Source organism: Centropristis striata, chromosome 4 (genome assembly GCF_030273125.1).
Source record: "Centropristis striata isolate RG_2023a ecotype Rhode Island chromosome 4, C.striata_1.0, whole genome shotgun sequence".
NCBI classification, from domain to species: Eukaryota; Metazoa; Chordata; class Actinopteri; order Perciformes; family Serranidae; genus Centropristis; species Centropristis striata.
Window position 1 is genome coordinate 37463205 of NC_081520.1, and position 20373 is coordinate 37483577.

Sequence of the window (20373 nt, forward strand, 5' to 3'; positions counted from 1 at the left end):
TCATGATTAAGGGTTGGCAAATTGATTAATTGGTTATATTTTCCCCAAAACATCCATTAATTCATTAATTTTTTCAACCATTATTTATACTTGAAACAAAGAAAAGGACGAATAAAACAACAAATGAATGTAGTAACAAAGTATACAATTATAAGCCATTAAATACCTTCAATTAGGAAAACATTATTTGGTAGATACATTAAGAAAGTACAATAAAATATACATATTTAACAAATTTTCCAATTACAATTAAGTTTAAAATTAAACAAAACAATGTGAAAATGTAATACATGTGGACTATGTAAAACAATTCAGAATTTATCATGAAAATGTTAAATGAATAAAGAAGGTACATAGAAGCATGGTAATAAAATGAAACATATAAAAAGTGAAGCAGAAAAACGTAGTGGGTTTTAAAAAGGGGAATTGTTAAAGCTGTTATGTTTCTGGTTTTTTTTTTTATGTATATTTAATGAGTTTAGCTGAAATGTAAAGTATTGAGGGAAAATAGTTAACATGGCTATTCCTTAAGAAAAACAATTATTCCCAGTTCAACTGACAGCGTTAATAATGTTTACTATAATAATACAGTGGTAAAAAACAAGAAAAAAATGTTAAATTAGTTTTATGAAAGAGAAAATCCTTTTTCATTGATTTAAACAATAAGCAAAAAAAAAAAAAAAATAGAAGAATGACAAAAGAGCAAGGGGTATATCACATTAGACAAATATTCTTCAACATACAGATATTACTAAAGACTATAAATACAATCATAATATAGCCTACATATATATACATATACATATAATAGACTGCTATTGCACGGCTTGATGGCAATTTTGATAGCTTAATTTGAAGCTGATTTGAAGAAAGTAGTTTCAGAAAAACAACAAAAGACATTATCTTTGCAAAATTTACATTTATGAATAAACAATGTTGCATCATTGTTATAATGTATTGTAAAAATACATTAAACATATCTTGTTTTCTTGGGGTTTTGAGTAAAAAACTGTGCTGTGGTATTGTGACGTCAACGCGCATCGACGTAGAGACGTGACGTCGCACACATCCAGGAAGAGAGTCACAGAAACGTTTGAACAACGTGAGTTGTGTGAGTCGTTTTCTCATCAGTTGTCTGTTCCAGTAAAGTCATCACAAGTGAGAAAATAATATCAGACTTCATCTCAACACGGATAAGACTACAATAAAGGTAGGCAGGCACAGACAGTGGATACATATTAGCTCAAAATGTTAGCTTAACGCGCCAAACTAGCTCCGTTGATCAGCTTTTACTCCAGCCTGAAAAAATAAAACGACTTGTTCCCCTCGTTTTAGTTCAGTTGAGTCCAGTCACATTTAAGAAACATCTTGACATAGAGCATCAGCACAGCTGTACCAACAACAGGCGGTTACAAACGTTGCGTTTGATGTCGATATATGAACGTTCATGTTGCTTTAAAGTAAACATCACCTCTAAAAACAAACTTCAGTCACTGCTTTCATCAGTGTGCTTCTTAAATATTTAGTTTGTGAGTGTGTTGTTTCTGTAAGTTCTGCTTCATGTCCCTCCTTCATGTCCTCCTGCCTGCAGTCACAGTTCGGATCATGGCTCTCAATAAGTCCATGCACCCCCGGAACCGCTACAAAGACAAGCCGCCGGACTTTTCTTACCTGGCCGCCAAGTATCCAGACTTTCAGCAGCACGTGCACACCAGCCTCGCGGGAAGACCTGTGTAAGTACCTGAGACTGTGCAGTAGTGGTCGACCGATACGGGTTTTTAAGGCAGATGCTGATACCGATTATTTTGACTTAGTCTTAACCGATCCCCGATATGTGCTGCCGATTTTTTGGGTCAATTCTTGAAGCCAAAATTTCCTTTTCTCACTCCATTTACATGGTAAAAATGACACAATGATAACAAATGTTACACAAGTCTCAATTTAAACAAAAAAAAACATTTATTACCAAAACAAACAAAACATATTACCAGTTGGATAGCAAGCAATGTGCATGTTGTTCTAGGCCTGGAGGTGGTGGCGCCTCAGATGATCCACATATTTGATGTTTGGTTTTTTTCCGGTATCAGCAGCAGGGAATGGCAGATGTTGCACCGAGCCTTGCCTGGTGTTGGCTCAGTGAAATGGGCTAATTGATCGGCGAACGCACGCATGTATCGGCCGATGCAGATACAAGTAAAAAACGCAATTATCAGCTCGATATATCGGTTGACCTCTACTGTGCATGTATCCTCCATTCTTGATCTTTATACTCTCATCACCATCTACCACTACGAACATCTGGACTGCCTTATGTTTGGTGTTGAATGGTTTCTATTTTGGCTTCACAATATGAGGAAAATGTGCAATAATGCAATGCATAAACAGACTGAAGCATACTCCGTATACTGATGAAATACAACAAATTTCTTGTTGAGTTTGTAGAGAATTAAAGGAAATGATTCCCAACATTTTATTATTATAGAGTATCCCTGCGGTCTTAAAAAGTTTTAAATACAATTATTTGAATTTAAGGCCTTATAATGTCTAATGTCTAAATCTGTTAAAATCCAATAAAACATTTTAAATCCAATTTTGAAAGGTCTTGAAAATGTATTAATGTTACTTCGATTTAAAAAAAAGAGAATGGTCTGGCAAAGAGAGTAAGCGGCAGTTCTTTGGCCCAAATTCACTTAATGATGCCTGAAGTCAGAGGAGAATGGCCAGACTGGTTGGAGATGATAGAAAGGATAGAAAGAAATGATAGAAAGTAACTCAAATAACCACTTGTTACAACCAAGATAGATGGATAGATACATACTTTATTTATCCCGAGGGAAATTCAAGCATCCAATAGCAGTATTCAAACATACATTGAACATACACAATACATACGTTAAAATTAAATTTAACCAAGAAATAATTAACCTATGATAAATCTGAATTTAAATTAAAATCTTGGCTAAATTATTAAACATTTGCAGAGAAATTGGACTTTAATTGGGAAATTAAACATTGCAGGAAATTAGATAAAGTGCAGATAAATTAAATTGATTTAGGTTTACCTTGCCAGGAGAAATTGGTTAGTGGGGGTGCATTTATTGGCGTTGATCTGTTATCTCAAACATAACGTTCTCTCGAGCAGGCTATGTGTTCAGCTTCAGGCTAATGTACCCCAGTAAGAAGTGAACCACTGCTGTGGGACAGAAAACCCAGAGTTAACCCTAAAAGTTACCTTGCTAACCGCAAATCCTTCTTTGTAGTAGAGGCCTCTGCTATATCCAAGTGCCCCTATACTTTTAGCCATATTGTGTATATACTGAAGCTGTATACAGAAACACCTTTTCACCGGTATGCCAGTGTCGAACCCTGAGGATCGCATTCAGCACCGATGGTGCCCTAGCTGACTCAGTCTGAGCTTTTCTGCTCATTCAGCTGCTTGAAAAAGCAGCAGGACGAAGCCCGGGCAAATGATTAATGGACCCAACATCAAAAGCCTTTTTTTTTTTTTTCTCCACTCCATCCTCTTGTTTGCTGGTCCCTTATTTCATTAGAGAGACTTCACAAAGTATGTGTGAGTTACAGTTTAAAACAAACTTCCAATTTTAAGAATAGGTTCGTGTGTCAATCAAAAACTGGCCTGTAAGCCTCCTGCGATTCACTACAGACTCACACCGGATACAAATTACAAGTGTGTGCGTGTGCGTGTGTGTGTGTGTGTGTCCCCTTCCCAGTAAGATGCAGCTGAGAAGTCATGTCATGATGTGAGAAAGTCCAGGCCGAGATAACAAAGGAAGAAATGTCTGATGGGATTAGTGGTGTTGACGTCAAACCGTGTGAGCTCATGATTGCTGCTGCTGCTGTGGGAAAGAAGCAGGAATCTGATTCATTTTTAACTAATAAAGGCCTCATAAACTAGATGTGTTGGATGAGAATATTCAAACCTGAGACAACAACCTGGATTGGGTGGATGGAAAAATCAACAGGTGTTTTTTGTTAATATGTCATGAAAGTTTCTTTTAATTTAAGCCATTCATTTTTGACAGAGATTATTTTTCTGAGTCTGTACAGTTTTTAAAAAAAAAAAATCAGCAATCACAATCCTCAGTATTTCTCCAGTAATCTGAGTTTTATTTGAAGACTGAATTAATCACCTTTTGTGTTTATATGTTACAAAACCTTATGTTAATATGTTATTAATACCTTGTCATGAGTTAAATGTATCAGTGACACAAAACAGCTTTAATTCACTATAATGACATTTCACCACATTTACAAGACCACATAGGCCTATTTGGAGAAACAAAACCATAATGGAAAAAACTAAAGCCACCAGAGCAAGACCCTTAAAAAGCTCATTAAATGTGCAGTTGTAATGTCGGCTGTGGGTCCTGCAGAATGTCTTTCTGTCTATAGCAGACCACATCCTGTATTTCTGTGATGCTAAAATGATTTAAATGAAGTCCAGAACAATGAGACAATATACTGATGGGAGCGATTGGATTTGGTTATTGCCATTCTGCTTCCAGCCTTTATATTTCTTCTACTGAACTTAACTTTGTCAAAATAATTTTTGCTCTTCTGCTATTTGAGACATTTTGCTGCAACTTATGTTTCCAATTTAGGTACTCAGAAGTTTTATTTTGCAGAGTGATCACGATATTTTTTCATATTGTCTGATCTCGACTATTATCATGATTTTTTAATAAATTGTTTTTAAACTGCCAGTTTTAAAGCATCTGTACTGGGAACTAAAGAAACTAGAGATTAGTCCCGCCAGTAGTGGCTGAACTGCTAATGCTACATGTGCTGGCAGCAGTGGCAGGCTGTGCATATTCATGCTTCCTGCATAATCACTTGGGTAGTACTGCTTAAATTAAGCAAATTAAACATACTTCTTGTTGTTACAAAGCTCACGCTGTTAATGTCAACTTTTTTATTGAACGAAGTTCCATTCATTTATAACTAGGGGTGCACCGATTGCAATTTTCTGGCCGATCACCAATTTTTAAAAAGCCTGTGCACTGTAACTGTGCACAACGTCAGCAGCATGGCTAATTATGCACAGAGTCTCCGCTGATCATAAACATAGTGATCGTGATTTAACCAGCATTGCTAACTGTGTCCTGTGCTTGTTGTAAACAAACAGATCGCTAAGTGAACACCTGCGCAGCAGCAGCACATACACACTGTACTGCTACAGAGCTAACTGTAGCTAACTGCCGCTAACGGAGTCGCTGGATTTGTCTCCAGTCGCTTTCTTGAAAAATAGTTGCTAAGGGGGGGTCTAAAAAGTTGCTGAATTTAGCAACAAAGTTGGGAGCACTGCTTCGCCGGTGGGGGGTTATTATCTAGGTAGATAAGATCGCTAAATAAGATCGGTTTGACAGAAAGGAATCGACGATCGTTTGGTGCACCCCGATTTATAACTTGTTTCTGTGTAAGTTTTCATATGTCCCACGCTCTTGAACGCACCCTAGCCGTTCCAATGCTATTGAATGCACCATACCTGTGTGAATTGCCATGCTGTGAATGTTAGTTTTCTCTTGATACAGCAGCGGATAGATTGTAATTTCCTTGCTCTTTCCCAACTTTCACCTGTACCTCCCTGGTTTATTGCTCCAAGTCATGGCTGACATCTATTTCTCTGCCCTCAGCTCCGCATTTATCTCCACGTTCTGTCTTTCTGTTTACTTCTCCGGAGCAGGAAAAGGTCGACTCTGATTGGCTGTTGTCACGCACATTTTGGACATGTTTGATCGAGTAAATATGCTCACAGCTGATCACTGTAAACTGAAATTTATCTCGATCACTAATTCTGATCATATAATTGCCCAACCCTAGCTTCATCCCAGTTTTCTTCCTTTTTTTACTCAATTTTAAATAAAAATATTTCTTCATATAAATAATAATTCTGTTTTAAATGAGGAAATTTCTATACAATAATGTTATTGTGCAGTTTCTATGTTTTAAAAATGGGTTTGTAGGAATGTAGTTGTGGTATTAACAGTGACTGGTAAACCTCAGTCTTCTTTCTTTAATGCCCAAAATAGCATTGCTTGTTTATCCTGGTTTAGTTGGTTCTGTTGTTTTTAGCGAGACGTGTCGGCTTGTCATTTTATAAATTTAGATTTATTTATTTATTTTTAAGTCTCCTCAGTTGATACAAATGTCCATCAAAACAAAGCAAACTGGTGAATGTAAGAGCTGACAGTTATTGTGAGACTTGTTGTTCTTCCGTCAGGACGGAGACGCTCTCCTCCCTCTTTGTTGGCGTTTTGTGAAACAGGTAGCACGTCTGCTCAGTGAGGAAATCTCTTGTTATTGTCTGTGTTATGCAGATGAATGGCGACATGGTGTCACTGCAGCGAGTCTGAACATCTGTGTGTGAATGTGAACATATTGGTGTGGGCTGATCCTTTGTGGTGCTGAGGTGGCCAGTCAATCATCTTAAGCGGGCCGGGCATGTGCATGTGTGGGCATGCTGGAAAACACGACTGGATGTCCGTCTGTGACAGGTGTTAATTATCACTTTGAAGCGTTGACTGTCCGTCTGCAGCTCGCTCAGACAGACAGACGGACAGATGACAAACAATGGGCTGGTAGTGTTAGGGCTGGACATCCAACATGGAAAGACAGTTAGGGAGTTGTATGTGTCAAAATGTGAAAAGATATGAATGAAACCGCTTCACACTCCACTTTAATTAAACATTATTTCTATTTAGTGATGTAAACATTGGTAGATTTGACAAATTACATTACATTACATGTCATTTAGCAGACGCTTTTGTCCAAATCGACTTACAATAAGTGCATTCAACCTGATGGTACTAGACATAGACCACAGGAATCAAGTAAGTACATAACTTTAAGAGCTAACTGTCATTGCTACAGGAGTGCTATATGTTAAAGAAGAAAAGAAGAAGAGAAAAAAAAAGTGCAAAAAGTTTTTTTATTATTATTTTTTTATATAAATATATATGTTAGGTGACCATGACTTAACCGAGGTATTGTTGGAAGAGATAGGTCTTGAGCCTGCTGCATTGTTGATTTTTCTTATGGTTATTTGATTTTTCTTATGTTTATTTGATTTTTCTTATGTTCTTATGAAGTTGATTTTTCTTATGTTTATTTCCCCTGAAATGTCTGAGCTTGTCTACATCGACTTGTATTGGTGCAATTTGTCACATGTCACAGTTTGTGTACATCAGTATTTATATGTTTTCATTACTGAATTATGTTTTTACAGATGTCTCTAATGATTTTATCTGAGCTAAAACATTTGATTTAGTTTTTTTAAGCCAACTACATCACCATCTTTGGAGTCATAGGCCCACACCTCAGTGCTCATTCACTTTTCAACCATGTGTAGTTAACAGAGACGGATAAATAGAGAGACTGAAGAGACCGGAGATGTTAAGTTGCAGCAAACTCAAACATCAACAATGTGACTTTCAGAATTATTTGTGTCAGAATTATTAACTGTGCACAGAGTAAACAAACTGAGATCTCTAAGTGAACACCTCCTGCAGCAGCAGCACATACACACTGTACTGCTGCAGCTAGCACTAGCTAACTGCCGCTAACAACGGCTCTTCTTATCAAGCCGGCCTCCAGCTCGTTAGCGGCTCTTTAAGAAAAGTAAGAAGGAGTCGCTGGATTTGTCTCCAGTCACTTTCTTGAAAAATAGTTGCTAAGAGTCTGAAAAGTTACTACATTTATCAACAAAGTTGGGAGCACTGCTTCGCCGGTGGGGGGTTATTATCGAGGTAGATAAGATCGCTAGATAAGATCGGTTTGACGTGAAAGAGGTTGCACCCCTAGTATATTCATTCATTCATTCATTTAGCTTAACCGCTTGACCGCAATCGGGTCGCGGGCTGACATTGGACGAGAGACAGGGTACACCTTGGACAGGTCGCCAGACTATCGCAGGGCTAACAACTAACACATAGACACTCTCATTCACCTACACCTATTTAGAGTCACCAATTAAACCTAAGTGCATGTTTTTGGACTGTGGGAGGAAGAAGGAGTACCTGGTGAGAACCCACGCTGAAGAGCCGGCAGTGTTTTTCTGTAAAAAGAAGTCAATTCGAAGGCCAAGAAATCGTCCAGTTCGGGAAAAGGCATGTTTTGAACGCACAATGCACTAGTAAAGTAAAGTAATGGACAAAATTCAATTTTCAATTTTGATCTGATGGGTGACATAAATGAAAAATCAGGGTGGGGATTACTGAAGTTGGCACAATTCATCCAGAGAGGGCCGTGAACGTCTGTACAATCCGTCCAACAGTTATTGAGATACTTCAGTCTTGGTCAGAATGGTAAGTGGACTGCATTTGTTGTGTTTTTCTAGGCCATGTTAGCTCTCAAAGCACTATAACAAGTTGCCACCTGCTCATCAGTAAATTAAACATTCACTCACACACCTTTGGGCCACCGGAAGTTATTTGAGGTTTAGCATCTTGACCAAGGATACGTTGACATGTAGCCAGGAATCCAAGTACAGACCAGTGTAGAGTACGTGCTTAATTTTTTTATGTCCAGCACCTGAAATGTCTGTTTATTCTTTCTTTAAACAAATAGTTTCAGTAGTATAATGCACAATGAGCAGATGCTGACAATTCGTTTTTTTTGCCTGCTGCATGAACGGATGTCCAGGATTTGTGTCTCCCTCTGTGTGTGCTACGCAGCTCTGGTTAGCCGTCTGCACAAATTTGGCTCCACTTCCCCGTCAGTCTGTCATTCCATCAGTTGGGGGATTAGTGTGGTTTTGTATTTCCCAATGAATTCATCAACTGGGCTTTTTAAGTATTTAAGCGGTGAGTTAGGGATGAGAGTAATCTTGGGGAGACACTCACTCAATCCCCAGGGGAGATACGTCTCCCTTCATTTAGGGATCGTCAGTGGGGCGGACTGATAGCGGTGGGCAGGGAGTCAAGCTCAGACCAGAGGCAGCCGGAGAAGGCATATGGGGGATGTGATTGGAATTGAAGCGGGGACGAGATAAAATAAAAGTAGTCTGAATGTTGGTTTGTTTCAGTTTTTGGGGAAGGAGAAGGGGGGCTCAGATCAGCCAGTTAGAGGGGTGGGATTAGGAGGCATGAATGGGTATTAAAAATGCAACAGCCTGGGTGACATTTAATTTGGAAGTCATATTTTTTATGGCCTGAGAGACGATCATCTGTGGGAGGATTTTCACTTCCCTCATTTATGAAATGTTCAATTATCACACCAGTTTTGTTCAGAGGTACATTATTTAACATGTTCGTAGCAATAGAGGAGAAGTGAATGAATAATTATGAACTCAGATGTCACATTTTAAATTGATTAATGTTCACCTTACTATCTGATGGGAAAACTCACTGCCTGAGGTAGGATATTATTTTTACATATTTCACTGACTGTGAAGAGGACCTTGTCCGCTGTGTCACTTGCTTGTCACGATGCTTTCCCTTTAATATCCAGGCACAACCACCACTGTACTCCAAATCATTTATTTTTAAACCAGTTAAATATTAATTATGACCCACAGGGTTTCTTGGTTAGCAGCTCCAATAAACTTTCTTGAGTTGACATAAACAGATCTCATTATGTAAAATCAAGTGAATAAACTTCTCTTGCTTCTGTCTGCCTTTTCAACTCAACTCAACAAACACTTTAAAACAACCACAGCCGCAACAAAGTGCTGTACATAAACAAACAAAACAAGAGACAATAAAATAAATAAAACAGGAATAAACACTTAAATAGATTCATCGCTTTTAAAAAATAAAACAATTTAAAAAACAATAAATAAAAGCAAACCATAAAACACTAAAAACAAGAGCAGGGTCTCATGCGTGGTTAAAAGCCAAGGAATAAAAATAGGTTTTAAGATGAGTTTTAAAAATGGACAGTGATGATGCTTGTCTGATGTGGAATTATCTCTTAACCCTTTATCAGGCAAAGAACCATATTTGGTAACTTGAGCTTCAGTAAATCATACAAGATTCAAGCTTTCCTTTATTGTCATTGTATTAAATCTGGCAAATATTGTATTTTCTAACCTAATATTCACTGGCAAATCAATTCTTATACCTACATGCATATCCATCATGAATGAAATATGAAGTTTCCTCATACTATATCATTTAAAGAAACATAATTGTTGATGCATATCAATGGTCATCATTGATATCTATGCATCAACAATTATGTTTCTTTTCCCCCCAAAATTATTACAAGTAATTTCAGAAAGGAAAGATATTTGTTTCCGTCACATTATTTTTGCTTTATCACCATTGTGTTACCTTATTCAGAGATCGTGGATGAACAAAAATTGATTTAGAATAAAATCTTTTGAGATTATTACTTCAAAATGATCAATTTTTAAAGTAAGAGTTGACGACTTGCCACACCCCAATACCAATTTTATTCACCAAACCATAAATAATAACAAATAATCTGAGAAACGCCTAGAAAAAATATTTATTCCAGCCATAAGTGCTGGCTGATATTTGGATCCCAACAAGGCGTTTTTTTCCAGCATCAGCATTTCTGCAGAACTGCAAAAATATCACTAAATGAGCTCTGAGATATTCAAGTTCAGTTTTAAATTCATGTTGAGTTTTAAGTGAGAGTCACTTCTCCTCTTGTGAGGACTCAAAAAAAACAAAAAAAAAAAAACACCTGACATGAGAGAAGAAGTTGCAGCTAATCAGCACAAATTTTTCTCCCAGCTCCCTCAGAGTGAAGTGATGTAGCATGAAGGTCACCTCTCTGTGGACAGAGATTGAAAGAGTGTGTGTGCGTTCCTGTGTGTGTGCTTTCATGCTGATCATGTAGCGCAGAGGTGAGAGTGAGCGGTTTGTCTCAGCAGTAAAATCCCCTTCAGTCTAATGATGTCGTCCTCTTCATCCATCTGAACCAAAGCCTTTTCTCCTTCTCTGCACTAAAGTCTCTTCTTTTTCTTCACTCCACATCTGCTCCAGCTGTTTAACACAAACGTAAGCTGTAGATGAGTTTTGAGCTGACTCTTATTGTATTTCCCCCCCTTACACTCTCAGTACATTTAGTCTGATCACAACTTTTTTTTATCCAGGTTTGTCCCAAACTGCGTCCCGTCGTCCACATTAATGTCGTAAGCACGCAGCAGTGAACCTGCGTGTGGTGAAATCGCGGGCACGCTCACGCTCCGTCTGGCATCAGCCATTGCTCCAGCGTGGCCGGATTTGCGTGCTCCCCTCATCTGTTCAGTAGGTGGGGTTGCCATGGAGACGTGGCATTCGCAGTGCTGCTGATGGGAGTGAACGGTCTGCATTGCACACACACACACGACCATACACATACTCATAAGGGTCTAAAAATAGAGGGCTGGCCTGAGCAGCCTCGCTCTCTGAATATTGATCCTTATCTAATGACGCCTCAGAGGAGAAATGAAAGAGGGCAGAATATCTGAGAGAAGCAGGCTTTTCATTTTAAGAGAAGAGTGAGCGTTATGCTGATGTATCAGTTCGCCCTCATTAGCTCAGTTCCTCCCCTAAGCTCAGGCCGTTTTTTTAAAAAGTGTAAATTTCTCCACTGGTTCATCTCTTGTGTTTAACGTCCTCAAAGAAGAGCCAGGTGTTCGCCTTCCTGCAGCAGGTCACACTCCTTCAGCCGCTGATTAAACCGGACCATTAACCTAATATGTTCATTAGGTGAGGAGACGCAGGGTAAGATTAATGTCTGGCTCTACAGGTAAATTGCTTCTCATTTGTATCCGTCTCACACCTGGAGGCTCGTTTGTCTCCGTTATCGCTGCCGAATGAAGCTGCAGAGTTCAGTGACCGGAGTCACCGAGGCAGGTGTCTGCTGCAGTCTTTAGAAATAATTTAGTAAATAAATTGAATGTGTATCTCCATTAGAAGAGACAAATAACTTCAGCAATGTGTTAAAGTTAGACAACTACACATAAAAACCCCAGTGTAAATTGGCTATAAAGGCATTAAAATGATTATTTATAACATGAGCAATAATCTTTGGGCCTCCTGAATTTTTGTATTGCTTTCATCATGCTAGACACTGTACAAACAGTGTTGGAGCCAAAATTAGAAGAACCAATCAGGAAGGAGCATGATTTAAAAGGACACCACAGCTTTAAACAATGAGTGATTTAACATGCATACAGGTTGAGATTCACTTCCTGTTGAGGTTGTATTCAGGATAAGCATCATCATCATTCCTTACAGCAGCATGGCTGTATCTGTGAATAGCCAAAACATGATTGTGTTAAAGGAAACAGAAAAAAGTAAATCAACCACTTGTATTACCTTTCTTTTAAATGATACACCAACTCATAAACTTGTATAAGAAGATAATATCCTAAATCTGCATGTAAACACACTCAATGTTGCTTTGATCACATTCAGATAAAAGTTGAAACACATAGAAATTATTTTAGGACCTTTTATGCCTTTTTATTACACATCCAACAGTAGAGAGATAATAAGGAAATAAGGGGAGAGAGAGATGATGGATCCTCAGCCAGTTGGTCCTGACTAAGAAATAACTGATAAATTGCCAAAGCACATGGAGGAGGACACAATCACAGCAACTTCTGTTCACAGAGTTGGGAAGTGAACAAGACCGAGTGATCAGGGGAAATCCCCACACTCCTGACCTGACCTGCAGAAAACCCAGTCCAGTATTTCAAGACCTGATCTTAGACTCCCTACTGGCTCATGTAGGACTCCAACACATGAGGTTCTAAGCAAACATGACTTCGCGCCCACCGGTTCTAGTATTAAGTGATCCAGACTCATCCTCACGCCAGCTCTTCTACTCCTCAAGGAGATTTCGGGGAGAATGACCTCTACAAACTGAAATAGACACAGGTCCAGAGTCTTGCCAATTCCTTCTGGTTTCGCTGGAGGAAGGAATCCCTTTCTGCAGACCCGACACAAGTGGTGTTCGGTGAAACAAGAGCTTCATGGTGGTGGTGTGGTTCTGTTGAAAGTTCCCCAAGCGAGATGGAACCACCGGCCAGGGATGGTGCTTGTCAAACATACTTAAGATCCATAAGTGATATTTGTTGGATGCTAAGTTATGCGTTTGTTCTCAGACTGTATTGCTGACTCATGTCGGAGTGTTCTGGCTCTTTGACAGCATTTCAAGCTTCTTTCACACACAGTTCCTGGTAAATTAGTGGGATAACCTTTCAGTCATCACCAGCCATTTTCTCTATTCAAACATGACCCCATGCAGAAATCTTCTTGAACACTTCAGGCTGCATGTGTTATGTTTTTTTGCAACTGATTTTCCTTTTGTAAAAAATAATGCAAATTGTTTTTAGCAGTTGTTTTTAGTTAAGATTTTTTTTATTTTGCACAATTTAAAATGACATTTGGCAAACAATAATCAAAAAACAAAGTACAGTGCAGGGAGAGACAGAAAGGCCAAATGGGCAATTTCACGATATTATAAAGAATACAAAATTAACACACAGAAAATAATTTGACTACATAATAGTGATGAAAAAGTTATATATATATATATATATATATATATATATATATATATATATATATATATATATATATATATATATACACACACACACACAACAAAGTTTTATTGCGGATATAGTTGAAAATTATGGAAATAAACTAATACTGCTACTCTATTAAGCACATTTATGTTTGAGGATGCCACCATGTAATTATATTATGATTTACCATTTCAGTTTTTAATTATACTTTATTGGTGCTCAGACCGTATTTGATCTTGCAGAGGAGGTGATATGTGAGAGGCCAAAACAACAACTTGGTTAATGAATTTTGTTAGTGCACATTCTTGACAGATTACTTTGTAATGTGAATGCTGTATTTCTTCTGTTTACCTGGAGATTGTTGCCAAGAACAATGAATTAATTCGACTGCTGTATTGCAGAGTAAAATCCCTCATCATAATATAAACTGGTATAGCATTGTGGCCCCTTGTAAACCTTTAAAATCTTAGGTTTGGCTCGCAAACTTGACTTCTTGTACAGTATTTTGTTTCCTTCCCATACCTGAAGCAACCAAGGACTGTTTTCAGTCTTAAAAGCTGCTTGAATCGAATTTTTCTAATCTATTTGGCATTCTTTGCTCTTCAAATGGGCCGAGAAGAAAGGGCAAAAATGGAAATTTGGATGCGTATTTATCTGTTATGAAATATCACTGAAATGGAGCTGAATACCAAGAGATCAAAACATTTCAGTAATTGATTTTCTGGATAAAGAAATAAAAACAAAATCAGCGGTTGGCTGCTTCGGAGTTAAATCTCCATTTCTACACCATCTTTTTTTTTTTGCTCACACCAAACTGGTGAGGTGCCAGACGCTCCCATCACCAGGATGTGTCTAATTACATCTGCCAAGGTGTGAAAGTGCTCTGCAAAGCTTTAATTATACCTATCTCGCCCACTCGTTCTGTCTGCCGCACTCGTGCCCGCTTGTGTGACAGCTGAAATCATTAAACACGTCGAGAGGGAAAGACGGCAGAGCTGAACCAGTGGGACTGAGGACTAGGAGTGAAAAGTGGGAGGTCTTGGTAACATTAAAATGTGAATTTCATTGTCATTAGCAACGGGCTGCTTATCTCCCTCCTGTCCTTTTTTGTATGCGTGTGTGTGTAATGGGGTTTGGTGCAGAGGGGAGCAGAGGGTTAATGAAGTGCAGTAGTAAGAGCAGCTTGGTAAATTGCTGTCAGGGCACCTGGTTGGTAAAACAAGAGGATCAGCAACTCACTAAATTGAAATCGTCCTTAAAGGCAAATTCTGGTTTCATACAACATTGGTTTTATTCTTATAGCTTTGGGCACCATTTCTATCAGCAATAACAACCCTCAGGTTAACGTTAAACAAACTCATTCGGAGGAGAAAACAAAGGTGAACATAATGACTTCAGTCTCCAGGGCTGAAGATTGTTACTGAAGGAAATTTGGTTGGTTTGTGTTTTGTTTATACACACCCTTTATTTAACACAAGAAGACTAAATTATTGCAAGTGTAATGTTTTCTAAAACGCAAACAGCTGTAAAGGAAATTAAATATAGTAGTGTAAAATCTGCAGTGGTTTAAACTAGGGCTGCACCGAATAATATCAGTATCATGTTTTTTTTTTTGCATGTCTTTTAATACTGTTGAAACCCAGTATTTCTGCACAGCTGCAGATAAATATTAGGCTACTCCTACATGTGGCTCTTCAGGCAATCTGCAAAACAATTATACGAAATTAATGAATTTATCACGTAGGACCTGTATTCCTCATATATATATCCTCTGTATTCTTCAATTGTAAAATATGTGCAGCTTATATATGCATTAAAAAAGAAATGGCCTAGCTAGGCTAGCTTTCGATTCCAAATCTCCTGAGATATTTCTTTGGTGTCCAGCTTCTCATTTGCACTTGGGTCGTCGCTGTATTCTTACAAAATCATATTGATAATTTCTCATTATTACCTATTAGTAATGTTGGTAGGCTAATTAAGACTTTAATCGTCATTGTCAGCTCAAAATAAGTTTTGTGGCTCCATTCTGATGTTTTTTCTCTTTCATTTTTGGCCAACATTGGCTCTTTTGTTATTAAAGGTTGCCGACCCTTGGGCTACACTAACAATATTTATAATTTAATAAACAATAAACAATTCCAATAACTCAGAGCATTGTCAAATCCAAAAGTCCAAAAAAATAGATGCAATCAATTCAAAACATTCAGTTTTTTTCTAACTCAGTATTCTGCTTCAATCCACATTTGTTGGTGTTTAGCCTTTCAAAAACAACATTTTCACTGTGGTTAAAAACAAAACAAAACAAATCCAATGAATCACTTTATTTCAAATTGTTTAAGGATTGTATTTCATTTTTTGGGATGATCATGTCATAAATATGACTACAAACATTCAAAGCTTCATTCAAAAACTTCAATAGAAGCTTTAAATGTAAGGAAAATTAGTTTAACTAACTAAATTTAGTATAACCGTACTCGTTTGGTAAATACCACACAATGTAACTACTAATAGAATAGGACCCTAGTTTTTTTTTTTTCTTTTTTTTTTTTTGAAATATTTTTTATTGCATTTTCCAACATAGACAAAAACAACAAACAACACACTGTGGCCACAGAAAACAAATGTCCAATTACTTATTACGTAATACAGACAATACAATGAAAATGCTCTGTCCCATTACAATTGACAGTGATGTAGCAAATACACATCTGGAAAGAAGTGAAGAGTTGTTAAAAAAGAAACAAAAAAAACATTTTTTTCAAAAATCTCAATTTCCATTTTGAGAGAAAATGCTAATTTTTTTTGATAATTAAAAGTAATAATTATAAGTAAATGAATGTCCTTCCTTATAACCCAAAAACATCAGTTAGCCAGTTTCCTTCATTGCCATCTATCGTCCCTTTTAATACAATAGTTGTGAGTCGTTTACCAGCGTATTTAAAGAAGGTGTCCAGATCTTTAAAAAGTCATCCATCTTACATTTAAATCTGTGTGTTAGATATTTCATTGGTATTAGGTCAAATATCACTTTGTGCCAACCCCCAATTGTTGGAGGTGCATTTACTCTAGTTTTTAATAAATCTGAAACTAGCCATGTCTGTTTCTCCTGCAGAGTGAATTTCAAAGAGCCGGAGGCGGTGCGAGCGCTGACCTGCACCCTGCTGAAGGAGGACTTCGGTTTAACCATCGAGATCCCTCTGGAGCGTCTCATCCCCACCGTCCCCCTCCGCCTCAACTACATCCACTGGGTGGAGGACCTCATCGACGGCCAGAAGCAGCTACGCAGAGGCATCGACATAGGTAACACCACCACCACCACCTTCATTTTCTTCACTTCTTTCACAGTGTGTACCGTAGATGCAAAAAAAAACCATGTTTATTCAAATGAGCTTCCCCTAGTTAATTTGCGTTTCAGGCCCCTGTTCTTGTTTATTCTGGATTTGGCTTCCAGCAGCTCAGAGCGGCGCACGAAATGTCAGTTGGTGCTTCCAGCTGGTACACACGAGCCCCGTCATTCCCAGTGTTCCCAGCACTTAACCAGTAAATCCCCCTTCCACATGTCACGCCGTGTTTGCTTTTCTGTCTGTCAGAGGAAAAGCTGTTTGTCTTTGCCTGTGTGGTGATTGTGGCTGCAGGTGTGTGTGTGTGTGTGTGTGTGTGTGTCCTCTTTAGGGCCTCAGGTCACTGGTTGGTGACCCTGACTCTTTCTGTGAGCAGATTGAAGCTGTCTGCTGTCTGATGGATCACCGCCCGGTGCTTCCTTCACTAACTGGTGCCACTTTTATCTGAGCCTGGACTGAATTATGCGGCCGTGGTCGTCGTTGTCATGTGTGCATGATTCAATAAGAGCTGCTGGAACTGACGTTTATTGTGCATTAAAGCCCCTTCACCATTTACTTTAAACAACATATTTCCATATGGTCTAATAAAACTCATAACCATTCATCATCCTAATGATCGCTCACTCTGAAGCTGCCAAAAATATGTGTGTGTGTGTGTGTGTGTTTCCTCAGGCACTGGTGCGTCCTGTATCTACCCCTTACTGGGAGCCACCATGAACGGCTGGTACTTTCTGGCCACAGAGGTGGACGACATCTGTTTTGACTATGCTACAAAAAACGTGGAGCAGAACAAGATGTCTGACCTGATTAAAGGTAAACGTGTCCTCTCAGTAGTGGAATTATCTCAGGAGACACTAGACAGCTGCTTTTAAACAGTTTTCTATATATTGTCTAACCTATTATCTTTCAGCCGGCACAAAGTGGGGCACAGAGCAGCACAACTGTCATTTCTGGTTTCAGACCAATGTAGTCATTTCCCAACTCAGTGCCCAGTTTACGCTCGTCTGTGCAGCCATGAGCTTGCTGGTCGGTTGAGGTGTGGTCAGGTGTATTGTAGGTACATGGTGATGTTGAGGCAGCAAAAAGAAATTGCAACAAAAACCTGGTCTAAAATCTATGGCACAGTGTTTTTCTGGTATTTACCCCATAGAAAGAAACTGTAAATACAGCCATTATCCTCAAACTGTGATTGTAATTTCTGTCAAAATTACTTTATTCTCTCATTTAAAACCAAAAATAAACCCTTTGGAAGAACTAGATCCTGTTAAAAACAACTTTGCAACTGTAAACGTAACAACTATTCACTGAAAATCAGACGGAAGAGCAGGCTGTTTACACAGAGCCGAGGGGAGAGGACAGGAGAGGTTGTGAGTAGAGTTGGTAAAAATGCAAATAGTTCACTGTCTTCACATTCCAATTATTTTTTCCAATATTCATGACACTTTTGTGCACTTGGAAAAGTGTTGTGTATATATAACTTAAAACTAAAAAAGTCATTTTCAAAGAAATTCAACTTGAGATTTTTCTTTTTTTATGTTAATGTGAAACTGCAAAGTGTCTCACAGACCTAACCACATTTATTTTCTCTGGTACGGCCTGAAGTCAGGTCATGTTTAGCTAAAATATTACAATTTAAAATCCCTGCCTCACTTTGGTGCGTTTGCATCTCTCTAGTTGTCAAAGTCCCTCAGAAGACTTTACTGATGGACGCATTGAAAGAAGAGACAGAAATCGTGTACGACTTCTGCATGTGCAACCCGCCTTTTTTTGCCAACCAGCTTGAAGCAAAGGTGAGTGTTCTCAACAATTAAAATGAAAATACATAGTTCTTTAAACATAAGTGTTTGGCTAGTGAATAGTAAACATTGAACTTGTTTACTGTGTTTGTTTACACGATAGTAACAATCTTCTAATAGGATTTTGTGTTAATCTCTGTCTGTCTTGTTGCTCTCTCCAGGGGGTAAACTCCAGGAACTCCCGGCGACCTCCTCCAAGCTCGGTCAACACGGGCGGGGTGACGGAGATCATGGCGGAGGGCGGGGAGCTGGAGTTCGTCAAGAGGATCATTCATGACAGCCTGCAGCTCAAGAAACGCTTGCGGTGAGGACGAGAGCTGGACATTGACCTGAAAAATGTAATCTGAACTCAGACATGATTTCTCTCCTCGATGCAGGCATATTTGTTAACCCTTAATAGGGCACTCATTGAAATACTTGCAAATTCCAAATTTCAACCCTAGAGAATATTGGAGGATATTACATACAGCCAGAATGTGTAAAAAAAAACGTACGAAAATAATATTTTGAGAAAAAAGTTTACGAGATTAAAGTGGCAAATCTACGAGAAAAAAATGTGCAGATTTATGAGATTTAAAGTGGTGAATCTGGGAGAAAAAAGTTGCCTTTTTCTCACTTTTTTCTCATAAATCTGCAACTTTTTTTGCACAGATTTGTCACTTTAAATCTCTTAAATCTGCCACTTTTTTTCTTGTAGATTTGCCACTTTAATCTAGTAAATTTGCAACTTTTTTCTCGAAATATTACCTGAAGTTACCAAATCTAGTTCTTTGCCCGATAAAGGGTTAAAGTCGAATATAAAGCAGAATTTAAAAATGTAAATAAATAAATCTTATCATAAATCGTATTCAATTGGAAACAGCACAAAAACAATATATTTAATGTTCAAACTGATTAACCTTTTGTAAATATTCACTGAATCCTGAATATGATGCATTCTGCTTATATTTCTGTCTTACAAGCATCCCAACATTTTTGGACTCGGTAGTACTTTACATTGCCTTTTTTGTGGATGATTTACCATTTATAACGTGCACTTTCATTGGAGCTTGCCATTGTTGTGTGACGTTAGACAACGGTTTCTTCATGAAGTCACAGTGACTGGATTTGCCCCAAATTCTTGAGAAGCAACTGACTGCATTGTTTTAAGAGGTTTTTGAGTTGTTTGGAACGTTAGTCTGCCTCACTGGATGTAGACTGTTGGAATAAGACTTTCAGACGGCAGTTTCCTCCACTTCTGCTATCTATTTTTCAGGGTCACCATCGTTGCATCCTGGGCTTTGCACTGCCCGAGATAATTGTGATTGGTTTAAAGAAATACAAACATCCAAAGAGATTTTTCACTCATATCAGAATAATAATGGGTGCAGCCAAACCTGACCTTTCTCCAGTCGTTTGGTGATGCGAGTCATACCTCAGATGGTGAACAACAATGTAGAAAACTCGGATGTTTTTGAACATTTCTGTTTATTTCTATTGTATTAATGTGAGGAAGGTGACATCAGATCTGTTTGTCTAATGGCATTTTTCAGATTTCTATCTACCTGTTTTTATGCGCAATTTAAAAATGCACATTGATAAAAAAAGGCGCCTACAGCTTCGTGTGTGAAGTGGCAGATGGAAGAACAAGAGCTGCAGTTTTGTTCTCTTTGAGGCTTCGAGAGGTTTAAATGGCCGCTGAGAGCACCAGTGGAGGGGAGACACCAAGAGGTGAAATGTGCAGATG

The 20373-nt window shown here is 38.3% G+C and overlaps 1 protein-coding gene across 1 annotated transcript in view; it reads left to right on the forward strand.

The window, feature by feature from the left end:
* Nucleotides 1–1078: 1078 nt before the first annotated feature.
* mettl16 (methyltransferase 16, N6-methyladenosine) overlaps nt 1079–20373 on the forward strand; it is a 33754-nt gene continuing 14459 nt past the window's right edge. The window contains exons 1-6 of the mRNA XM_059332059.1: nt 1079–1210; nt 1592–1733; nt 16623–16810; nt 17524–17664; nt 18526–18641; nt 18809–18951. Of these exons, the coding sequence (XP_059188042.1) occupies nt 1606–1733; nt 16623–16810; nt 17524–17664; nt 18526–18641; nt 18809–18951 (716 nt within the window). The 5' untranslated portion in view covers nt 1079–1210; nt 1592–1605. The remainder of the gene's footprint in view (nt 1211–1591; nt 1734–16622; nt 16811–17523; nt 17665–18525; nt 18642–18808; nt 18952–20373) is intronic.